The sequence below is a fragment of the Camelina sativa genome, chromosome 8, assembly GCF_000633955.1.
Source record: "Camelina sativa cultivar DH55 chromosome 8, Cs, whole genome shotgun sequence".
Lineage (NCBI taxonomy): Eukaryota > Viridiplantae > Streptophyta > Magnoliopsida > Brassicales > Brassicaceae > Camelina > Camelina sativa.
Genome location: NC_025692.1, coordinates 1,064,634 through 1,075,437, shown reverse-complemented (window position 1 = coordinate 1,075,437; position 10,804 = coordinate 1,064,634). Strand labels below are relative to the sequence as shown.

The 10,804-nt window shown below is 36.4% G+C and overlaps 5 protein-coding genes across 5 annotated transcripts in view; 4 read left to right on the top strand and 1 right to left on the bottom strand.

The window, feature by feature from the left end:
• On the top strand, positions 440–1,813 carry LOC104705451 (uncharacterized protein ycf36). Its single transcript, XM_010421463.2, has 4 exons — positions 440–1,040; positions 1,145–1,173; positions 1,289–1,345; positions 1,439–1,813. Exons 1-4 carry the CDS (start codon positions 551–553, stop codon positions 1,661–1,663), a joined length of 801 nt encoding a protein of 266 aa, XP_010419765.1. The 5' UTR covers positions 440–550; the 3' UTR covers positions 1,664–1,813.
• LOC104709097 lies at positions 2,665–3,216 on the top strand. Its single transcript, XM_010425763.1, has one exon. It carries the CDS (start codon positions 2,665–2,667, stop codon positions 3,214–3,216), a length of 552 nt encoding a protein of 183 aa, XP_010424065.1.
• LOC104705450 lies at positions 3,565–4,818 on the top strand. The gene is made up of 2 exons (XM_010421461.2): positions 3,565–3,578; positions 4,261–4,818. Exons 1-2 carry the CDS (start codon positions 3,565–3,567, stop codon positions 4,811–4,813), a joined length of 567 nt encoding a protein of 188 aa, XP_010419763.2. The 3' UTR covers positions 4,814–4,818.
• On the bottom strand, positions 4,844–6,868 carry LOC104705449. Its single transcript, XM_010421460.2, has 6 exons — positions 6,655–6,868; positions 6,181–6,251; positions 6,020–6,072; positions 5,409–5,876; positions 5,225–5,315; positions 4,844–5,136 (listed from the first exon to the last, which is right to left on the bottom strand). The coding sequence occupies exons 1-6, from the start codon at positions 6,791–6,793 to the stop codon at positions 5,050–5,052; spliced, it is 909 nt and encodes a 302-aa protein (XP_010419762.1). The 5' UTR covers positions 6,794–6,868; the 3' UTR covers positions 4,844–5,049.
• LOC104709096 (K(+) efflux antiporter 6-like) overlaps positions 8,654–10,804 on the top strand; it is an 8,897-nt gene continuing 6,746 nt past the window's right edge. The window contains exons 1-8 of the mRNA XM_010425762.1: positions 8,654–8,933; positions 9,280–9,323; positions 9,587–9,648; positions 9,757–9,835; positions 9,913–9,974; positions 10,080–10,155; positions 10,258–10,332; positions 10,718–10,789. Of these exons, the coding sequence (XP_010424064.1) occupies positions 8,654–8,933; positions 9,280–9,323; positions 9,587–9,648; positions 9,757–9,835; positions 9,913–9,974; positions 10,080–10,155; positions 10,258–10,332; positions 10,718–10,789 (750 nt within the window). The remainder of the gene's footprint in view (positions 8,934–9,279; positions 9,324–9,586; positions 9,649–9,756; positions 9,836–9,912; positions 9,975–10,079; positions 10,156–10,257; positions 10,333–10,717; positions 10,790–10,804) is intronic.

Sequence of the window (10,804 nt, the reverse complement as noted above, 5' to 3'; positions counted from 1 at the left end):
TTTTTTTTTTGTTTCATTTTGTTTTTACGGTCAGACGAAAGAGGAAACAAAAGAAAAGAAAAGATTTGACGGGTTAGGGGAAAAGCTTGTGGAGTTCAATCGAAGTGGGAGCTCAACAACAGAAAAAGAAAAAGCCCTATTTTAAACCCTTTGTAACTATTATTATTATTATTATCATCATCATCATCATTGTTGCTACTTGTAATGATAAAATTTAGGTGGATGAACAAAAGAAAAAGAAAAGAAAAGAGTAGATGAAAAGAATACAAAAAAAAAAAAAAAAGAGTATGAAGTTCCTTTTTATAGGTTTTGGATTTAGCCCCAAAAATATGCTAACTGTAAAAACATATGGGGATTGTTGTAACGAGCTGATTCAAATGTGTTACTTCTTCATACACACTATATAGTTAACCATTGAATGAAACTAATGAAATGTTTTGTCGCATTTATTTGCTGTCTAAATTTTTTAAAGTTGAGAGAGAGACTTTAAAAAAAAAATCGAAAATCGGGAAAATAAAAGAGAGAAGAGAGAGACGAAGCGAGCAAACCGATGGCTGCTACAGTGCTCCGCCATTTCAGTCCGATTTCATCCTCCCTTAAACCACCGTCTCGCCACCGCCGATTCCTACACCACAATTTATTATTCCCTAAAATACCCTTTCACTCTTCTCTCGTCAAATTCGGCGCGGAGAACTCCGAGCCCCAACCTCCACAGCCGTTACCGGAGACCGATTGCCCCGTTCCGCCGGAGCAACAGCCAATCAACGAGTACCAATCTCTGTCCACCTCTTTCCCTTTCGCCTGGGCTTCAGGAGATATAGTCGAGTACGCTTCAAGGCTCTTCGTCACCGGCGCTTCTTTCGCGTTTTTCGTTGGATTACCCGTTTGCTGGTTCGGATCCGTTGGAGCCGAATACGAACCCGTTAAGAGGATTCTCGCAGCCAGCTCAAGCGGGATCTTCGTTGTCACGCTTGCAGTCGTAAGGATGTATCTCGGTTGGGCTTATGTCGGAAATCGTCTTCTTAGCGCCACCGTCGAGTGTATGCTTTATACTCTAGAACTGTTTTTTTTTTTCCGATTGAGATCATATTGTTTCTGTTCCTTTTGGTTTTTGGATTTTCACATTCTTCTATCGTTGTTGCAGATGAAGAAACTGGGTGGTATGATGGTCAGGTTACGATTCGTCTCTCTCTCTCTCTCTCTCTCTGTATTATAAATTAACAATCGAAGCTCTGTACAAGATTAACATTTGTGTTGGTTGTTTTCTGAACTCGTAATTATGGAACAGGTTTGGGTTAAAACACCTGAAGTCTTGGCACGAGACCGTCTTCTTGGATCTTTCTCTGTAAGCTTATCAATCATCATGGAATGGTCCACTGTATGTGTCCTAATTCAGGGATTTGATTTGATTTGTGTATGTGTGTGTATGTGTTTTCAGGTAAAACCAATCCTTGCGAGATTGAAAAACACGTTAGTGATTCTCGGATTATCGCTCATTCTTGTCATAAACTTAGGTGATTCTCCAATTGCAACGTCTTATAGAACATACAAGGATCCTAGGGACAGATCCTCCCTGCCGATCCCTGGAGCTTACAATGATGAAACCGCTAGAACGTTCGAGCCAGAAGCTTTCTGCGGTGAACCTTCTTCCGATCTTCTTTGAAACATCTCTTCATCCCAACGCTAAGACGTACAGTTCCTGATAGTTAATACTTATATCTGTATATTTCGCTAGATTGGATGTAAAAAGACAAAAAGCCAATCTTGATTAATCGAAAAAAAACTCATTACTAGGTTTGGTATCTAGCTCTTACCATTCGGATTCAAACTTTCTAGGCGCGGTCATTTCGATTTTTGAAAGATGTCACATTAACACTCTTTCATCTCTACTAAAACTACCATTGTTTGCCTGCACAATGTCCACCAAGGAATTGAACTTGTTACGTCATATCGTTGTTTGAAAGTGTATAATCGATTACACTATTTCGATCCTGTGTGAAATGTTCGTTATGCAATATATATCAGATTTTATTTACAATGCATTTCTGAAATTAGTTGTGGTGAGTCAATCGGATAACTCAACTTTGACAACGTGTAAAAACTACTTCAGGTGATAAGAATTTCCCCGAGTCAAACACATATTTAGGATATTGTAACAAACGTAACTAATTTTGCTTACAAAAACCAGAACGCCCTTTCTATTATTGTCCGATCATATCAATAAAATATAGCTTGGTTTTTAATATATATATATATATATATATATATATATATATATATATATATATATATATATATATATATATATATATATATATATATATATATATATATATATATATATATATATATATATATATATATATATATATATATATATATATATATATATATATATATATATATATATATATATATATATATATATATATATATATATATATATATATATATATATATATATATATATATATATATATATATATATATATATATATATATATATATATATATATATATATATATATATATATATATATATATATATATATATATATATATATATATATATATATATATATATATATATATATATATATATATATATATATATATATATAGATAACTAAACAACCCAAGAGAGGAGAGCATCGGAATAAAAAAATGGCTGAGAAAATGAAAATCCTAGCAATATTGTGTCTTGTTTCCCAAGTAATCATTCCAACCGTTAACTCAGCTGATAAAGGAGGTGTTTATTTTTCAATACTCATAAAAAATGAGATGTACCACGTCAAAAAACCGTCGGTGTTCTACAATTGCCGATCACCAAAGAAAGACATCGGATGGCGCAAATCGTTCCCATCCACAGACTTTGAATGGGAATTCAAAGTTCCTCAGTTTGGTAATGGCGTGATGGTCCACAAATGTCGTTTCCGGTCGAGCCTAGGAACAGCAAACGTTGAGATCAGGACGTTGTCTACTACGGCGATGCTATGCGACGGACAAACATGTACATACGCAATCAGACCTGATGGGATTTATTTCATTGGTTACGAGTTGTATTCTCCTCATGCTATCTTTGGAAGGTATTTTGAATTTTCGAGGCCCGTCGAGAAGCTAGTTGAGCCATGGAAACCATGGTCTCCGCAACAACTCAAAGTTATGCACGGTAGAGTGCATCCAGAGCCTGATTCGGATGAAGAGGACGATGATTGACATATATCCTCGCACTACATCAATATGTTAGTAGCCTGAGGTCGTTAAGAAAAATGTGTATTTTTATATAGTTGATGAGGAGCCTGGTTTGTGGAAACATGAAGGGATTCTAGTAAGAGTCCTACTAGTGACTGCAATTTACATGAATGTCCGAGACTCCTTAATTATATATATAAAAGATCTTAATCAGTGGTATCCTATACTCCTTAATTATACTCTTTTTATATAAAACAAACAATTCGTTTTTTTGTATTAACAATATATCAAGATTTGTAACCATTATGTGTATGCTTGGCTCAATCGTAAAATTGGAAAATCACTGTTATGCTAAGTTTCAAACCTTCAAATATGAGAGTTTGCAGGTGTAAAATTGACGACGACAAAAATAGTATTGTTTTGCCAACCATCTAATTTATCACATACAAGTTTCTTATCCTAAATTATATCGGTAATTTGCAATTAATCATTCGGACGATAAATTAAACCAATGTCTCACAAATTACAAATGAGCTTCAATGTATTGTTAAACCACGTACATATTGGCATTAACACTCTAGTTTTGGATTTCTGGATAAGTAATCAATAAACATTAAACAGAATCTAACAGCAAGTCTTAACTCAATGTAATATGATCTGTCACATTCTTCCCTCAAAAGTCAAAACCCAACATGATACTAGCGGTGACCGGTTTAACTGATCTAAAGATAGACTGAACAGAATAGAAAACTTAAAAGACCCGGTTTACTTATTCCCACATTCAAAACTATGGGAAAAAAAAAACTGTTTAGTAAAAAATCCAAATCAGAAACTATAAAATCTCCAAAAACGAAAAGAAGCGAAGCAAATCTAAATTAAAACCTGGAAACAGCATAACAAACCTATGGGGAAAACATAAATTCTCTAATAACGGCTTCATAGCAGAGGTTTGTTAAACTTATTACGAAACTCATTGACCATATAACGTCCAAAACCACTACCGTTATTTTTTTTGTTGTTAAACAACAACCACTCCCGTTTATATAAAACCCCAAGAAACCAAAACAGAACTGTTCAAGAGAGAGAGAGAGCAATGGGGTTCGGGTTCAAGATCGGGTCAACATTCCGATTAGCCACCGCATTCACGTGGTGCCTTCTCATAGCATCATCATGCTTTCTATCCACCACATCAGCAGCCCGGTTCGAGATAAGAAACGAGATCGCCAGACACCCAGGACGAAACCGTAGCCTCGCTGTTGACTGTTGGTCGGCGAATAACAAATTGGGCATGCATGCTCTCAGACCGGGCCAGTCCAAAAGCTGGTCGTTCAAGCCAGTATTTCTCAAGATACCGTATCTCTACACATACTTTGAGTGCAAATTCTTCACCGCTTTTGGCTCGCCGTATGGTCAGACCGCTACGGTTTTTGCCGGGGAGAGATCATTCAGGTGGAAATGCGATAATCCGGAGGAGGAAGAGTGCATTTGGGTGGTGAAGAGAGATGGGTTATATCTAAGGAGGATCACAAGAGACGATAAAGGCCAAAAGCTCTATGGAGACGAATTGAGTATGGCTTGGATCGGCGGTACTAACTACCACCCGGTACCAGAGAGCCCATAGTTTTAATACTTCCATGCCCAATTCAGGATATACATTAAAATCTCTATATATTGTAACGGATAACAAGATACAGACTTTAGAAGAAAATGAATACAGCTTTTATGTTTCTTCCTTTTTATGTAAAATTAGCAAATCTGAGATCAATCCACAATCAAACTCCAACAGCGGAAAGAGTATGCATGAATTCATCCGGACATGGATGATTACAGTTAAAGTACCTGAAACTTCATATTTGCTTAAGCTCCATATTTTGGGGCTTTCCAAAGTTTGAAAGCAACTTCATGGATGAACCGATCAGCCGGTATAACAAGATTTCCTGAGAGCTATGAAAAAAAAAAGAGAAAAATAAAAACTTGAGGCAAGTCATGTCGAAAATATAACAACAGACCCTGCAGTAAATAGAAACCATACCTTTTTGAGAGCTTCAAATGATAATGTATCAACCAAGTCCTTCCGGGTCACAGCATGCTGCCACTGAGCTACCAACATAGGACAGTAGTGCCTGTAGGTTGCAAGAATGACCAAACCCATCAAGAACGAAATGATAACTTCAGAAACCTTTTAATCAAATTATTTTGGATATTCAATCTCTTACCGAACATCATCCCGTGTCTTTTCACCTCGCATGGTGTAGCTCTGACGCGGTATAAGTCCTGCAAATTTTGGGTTCATGTCTTGTTGCAGAGCATTGACAGGAAAAACTGAAACATCTTTGTCTGTGACAGAACCATAGCTGAGAACAAGAGACAGATGCAAGCGCGATACAATCTCTGAACCAGGTTGAGCCATTCTCATAATACTACCAATCAAAGAGTCGATAACTCCCAAGTTGACATCATCAACCCCGATATGCACAAAAACAGAGTCGTATAGGCTCACATCCAAGCATTTTCCACCTTCAAATCCAAGCAGCCTTAGTAATTTAGATGCAGTAGCATCAGAAGGAACGGAACCACTCTTTTGGGATATTTCACTAAGTTGTAATACATCTAAGCCAATCAGTTTTCCGAAAGAACTCAGAAGAGAATTGTCTGTTACTAAAGCAGCCTTGAGTCCCATGAACCTGTACCATAATATTTGTGTCAGTGATATCAATGTAAAACCTATCATCATCATCATCATCATCATCATCATCTGGATATACCGGCTAATAGATTATTGAAAGAGAAGTGTAAAAACTACAAAGATGAGGTGAAAAGGCCAAACCTTTCAGCTAAAGTTGTGATTTCATTTTCGTTTCCCTTTGGTTTTAGTCCACTCTGTTAAAGAAACAAATCATGGATTATTAACCTCTAGTGTAAACACAAGAATCAATACAAACTCAACTCAATGATAGAATTAGTTTTAAGAGAGTGAAGAATCCTCACAGCAATCGAATAAGCATCTGATGCATCCAACAAAAGGGAGAATTCTCGAACTATCCTTTCGTTCTCACTTTCTACAATTCAAAAAAACACCAGAGTGAATATCTCACCAGAAGAAAGTCAAAGCACAAGCAATGAGACACAAATGATCTCAAAAATCTTAAGAAATTGGGTCAATTTTTGAAAATTTCAATCTTGTTCAATACACATAACACTGGGTTGGCCAGTTAGATCAATGCAGCGAAATACTCATTGGAGTTTTCATATAATAAAGTCTCAATCGAATCCAAACGATCTCATGTCTAAACCGGTTCAATTGGGATCAACACTAAGAACACTAAACCAGGAAGAAATCGAATATAAGTGAAAACATGTAAAGCGCCGATTTTGAATCAAAAAAAAATCTAGACGAATCAAACAAAAGTAACCAAATTTATGGAGATAGTGACTGAGGGAGAGAGAGAGAGAGACTGAGACCTGGAGGCGCATGAGGAAGGCTCAGAAAGCCACAGCTAGCTATGGAAGCGAGAGAATGGATATGGGTACTTGACGGATCGACGAATCGAGCCAAGCCGTCTCCGTACAATACCAACGCTCTGCTTGCTTTGTCCGCCATTGTTGTCAAAGGAAGAGGGGATCGATCGTGAGACACTGAGAGATAAAAATATTATAAAAAAAAAAAGAGAGAGGGGAATATTAAGTATATGTTTTTCCTTTGTTGTACATATACTTTTTAAAAAAATTATTAAGCTTTGTGTAATTCACCCATTACAAATCTCATAAATGATATAACTATAAAATAAAAATAATATGTACATGATTATTATGAAAAAAAAATTTTGATTAGATAAAAGTAAAAGATGTTATGTCCTAATCCAAATTAATAATAAACAAGAAAGACCCATTTATATATTAGGGTGTGAATGGTTGCAGCGGTTAAGACGGATAAATCCATCAGCGGATTAGACCGCTTTTTATTTACAATTCATCAAATACAGTCTGCAGCAGTGCGATCTTAAGATAATAGAAAGAAAACCACTGCGGACCGTTTTTGTGTACAAATAGAGTTGGTTTGCAGTGATCTGCTGACCACCCTATTTTTGGGGCGGTCTAAACCGCTGACGGATTTAACCGCCCCGATCGCAATCACCATTCAGACCCTTAGTCTTCTTCCCACATGGTGCAAACAATGTATAATAATACAAAAAACATCATCCGATGATTATTTTTTTAATATTATGGCTTTATACACTCTATACTACATAGGGTTTGAATGGTAACTACGGTTAGGGCGGCCGAATTCATCTGCGGTCTGGACCACTCCATTTTTAAAGCGGATTACATACCGCTGTGGTCTTGTCTCTACTTTATTTGGACCACACCACTGCGGACTATATTTGTTGAATGGTAAATAAAAAGCGGTTCAGTCCGCAGACAGATTTGTTCGCCCCAACCGCTGCAACCATTCACACCCATAGTATATACTCACATTTTAGTATAGAGTAGAATGAACTATAGCATGGAGTAAAATAGTGGTATGCACAACATTATACAATGGTACGCATAACATCATACCATTATGGATGCTAAAAATCGGACTATAGTATAGAGTGGTGTGTACAAAAAATTAAAAACAATTTTAATAATATTTTTAATCATAATTAACTAATAACTATACAAAATGTTTTTAAAATTACAAATCAAAATTTATAATTTGCCATATAATGTTTGCTATATATGGTCTATCTTCTCTCGACCTCATCTTGTTCATTTGAGTCATTTTGCTCGTTTTCTGTATGCACTTATGAATTTGAGATGAGATAAAAGGTTGATTCAAAATAGTTTTCTAAGATTGAAGAGCTTCAATGATAAGAGAAGAAAGTCTTTTCTAAATATAGTTTTTGTTTTTGGAAATATGATTTTTTTGTTGTAAATTTTAACATTTATGAATATATATATATATATATATATTTTTCTTTTTGAAAAGTACCGAAACACAAGTTCAACCAATGAGATGAAAGTACTCGAATTCAACTAATTTAGAGCACGTATTTATCCAATTTTTACTGTTGGTATGAAGTTGGTACAAAAACTCTAAAGAATAAACCAAAAAAATCGGACCAATAGTACAATTTACGCCGTACACAGTATATTTTCCAATTGTAGACTAATCTAGAATGGTGAATGCCCCATATAGTGAGCATACAATATAGTCTTATACAGAAAATAACAAAGAAACATCATCCCGTAAAGATAAATAAATACTATATAGTAAAAAAATATACAATATAGTCTTATATGTAATCTATATGGACTAGTTGTTGACCACAGCACTGCAGCAAATCTCTCTCTTTTTTCCCCCGCTCTCTTGCCCACTCTCTCTCGATCGAGAGACTCGCGACCGTCGGTACACCGGTTCTTCTGCTAACCGTTTGCACCAGACAGGTTTAATCCAGAACCAGTTCTTCTGCCAGCCATGGTGGAAGGAGGAAGAAGAAGAAGAAGAAGAAGAAGAAGATCCTCTGAAGTCGTTATCCTCTTACTTTTACTCTCACTCTTCCTCTGCTTCTCCGTCGCGTCTCCTCGATCTTTCTCTGATTCGGATCTGTTCGAAGAAACCGTTTCCGTCAACTCCTCTTCCGTCGTCGCATCTCTCAACGGTTCTTCTTCTCTTGTTAAACCCAAGGAAGGTAGCTTCGCCGACATCATCGATCGTGCTCTCGAGAAGGAGTTCAACGAAAGCGACCAGAACGAAGGTACTCTTTCATGAAATGGCCATGGATACACTAGAATTGGTCTTAGTTTCTGGGAAATTTCTGTTTCAAGTTGAAATGGCCACTTGTGTTTGATTCAATTCGTGAGTTAGATCCTGAATTGGATCCGTGATCCATGGCCAAATTGGGAACTTAGATTGATCTCCCAATGTGGGAATAGTATATGCTTTTTCTAGATCGAGAATGATTACATACATAACGAGCTACATTTTCTGATTGGTTTCCTGAAATAGGATAATGCGTCTTTATCTTGTCTGCTTACCCTTTACTACTCCAAGTCTCCAAATTTTGTTAGTTTCTGATCTTGATATTGTTATATTCGTGGTAGTGACTGATCCTGGAAGCTTCAACAACAGTGTAGCTGGACAGCAGGTTGGTTTAATACTATAATCTGTTATCCTTTTATTAACATATCTGCAAATTTTGGAAAAAGACACTCTTTTTATTTTCTGTTTTTACTTCATACGCAATTGGAAACTTTCATGTTCTTCTTTATAGGAAATTCAAGCAGAACACTACTCCTATGTCTTTTTTTTGGAATTTAGTAAAAACTTGCTTTTTAGATTTTGACCATTACGCTCATTAATTGCATAAGATCTGAATTTGAGGTTGGTTGTTAACCTTGTGGTGATCAGGCTGTTCTGGAAACTGTAGCCAGAGTAAAGTCAACAAAGAAAAATGAGACGAAAGAGGAAAAGTACAATCCAATCCTACCTCTCGTTTCTATTTCTAAATTACCTTTGTATGACCTTCTATGATGTTCTATGATTGAAGACGTCTTAAGTATTTATCTAATTTACCGTAGGCATTTTCAACTCCATGACGTTTTCAACTTGAACAATGATAACAGAGCTGAGGACACTCCTACTCTGATTGATCGAAAAGTAAGTTTTTTGCCCAGGAAGACTGAGTTTTGATTTGTTGTATTAGTTCTTACTTGGCAATTTTGGCGTTGTGTCAGGACAATGTCTTCATCATATCCAATTCCAAGTCAAAGTATCCAGTGTTGCAGCTAGACCTGAGGCAAGATTCTTGGTTTTAAGTAATTCGTTTGAACATGATTCTTTATAGACAAGACTCTGCAATCCGGAATTAATCATCTGACTTTGCTTCTTATGCCATGTACAGACTGATTTCAGACCTGGTGGTTGTTATTGTATCTGCAACTTGTGGTGGTATCGCCTTTGCTTGTGCTGGACAGCCGGTCTGATTTTCGTGCTACCCCTATTCTCTTACATTATAAATTTAGGTGTAAGTATGATGTCTCGGTATTCTGATAGTTGTTAAATTTTTTGTGCTTATTCAGGTGATAACTGGATATTTGCTAGCAGGATCAATCATCGGGCCTGGAGGATTGAACCTTATCAGTGAGATGGTCCAGGTATGCTATGTGTTTGACGTCAAAAGATTTGAGTCTTTCGTTCAGTCCAAATAACTTTGGTTGATAGATTCCTCGCTTAAGGTCTCGAATGCTTAGTTAGGTGGTCAGCATTAGCTTACAAGCTATTTTCTTCTGAGGGTCTTTGACTAAGATATTGCACACAGCAAGACAGGGGTCTTTGAATTGGAACTCTTTTCTTCTGTGGGTCTAAACAAAAATGATTTTTTATTATCCGATGATGCATTAGATAGACCTTAGTTCGTCTTTGAATAGAAAATCTAGAGCATTAGACTGCCGCCGAGATGAGAATGTATTTTTTGACATGATTATATGTGATCCTACATGTGGTTTTTGCGCTTTCTTTTTGACATGATTATTTATGTAGGTTGAAACAGTCGCCCAGTTTGGTGTGGTATTTCTGCTCTTTGCTTTGGGTCTAGAGTTCTCCACTGCTAAGGTGAGATCCCTCTTT

What these genes read in the sequence shown, in the direction of transcription:
- LOC104705451 (XM_010421463.2), top strand. Translation starts at nt 551, where the DNA reads ATGGCTGCTACAGTGCTCCGCCATTTCAGTCCGATTTCATCCTCCCTT. An exon ending in TCTTAGCGCCACCGTCGAGT is followed by an intron (nt 1,041 to 1,144) that starts GTATGCTTTATA and finishes TCGTTGTTGCAG; the next exon opens with ATGAAGAAACTGGGTGGTAT. An exon ending in CTGGGTGGTATGATGGTCAG is followed by an intron (nt 1,174 to 1,288) that starts GTTACGATTCGT and finishes ATTATGGAACAG; the next exon opens with GTTTGGGTTAAAACACCTGA.
- LOC104709097 (XM_010425763.1), top strand. Translation starts at nt 2,665, where the DNA reads ATGGCTGAGAAAATGAAAATCCTAGCAATATTGTGTCTTGTTTCCCAA.
- LOC104705449 (XM_010421460.2), bottom strand. Translation starts at nt 6,793, where the DNA reads ATGGCGGACAAAGCAAGCAGAGCGTTGGTATTGTACGGAGACGGCTTG. An exon ending in ATCACAACTTTAGCTGAAAG is followed by an intron (nt 5,877 to 6,019) that starts GTTTGGCCTTTT and finishes ATTATGGTACAG; the next exon opens with GTTCATGGGACTCAAGGCTG. An exon ending in AAGACACGGGATGATGTTCG is followed by an intron (nt 5,316 to 5,408) that starts GTAAGAGATTGA and finishes TGCAACCTACAG; the next exon opens with GCACTACTGTCCTATGTTGG.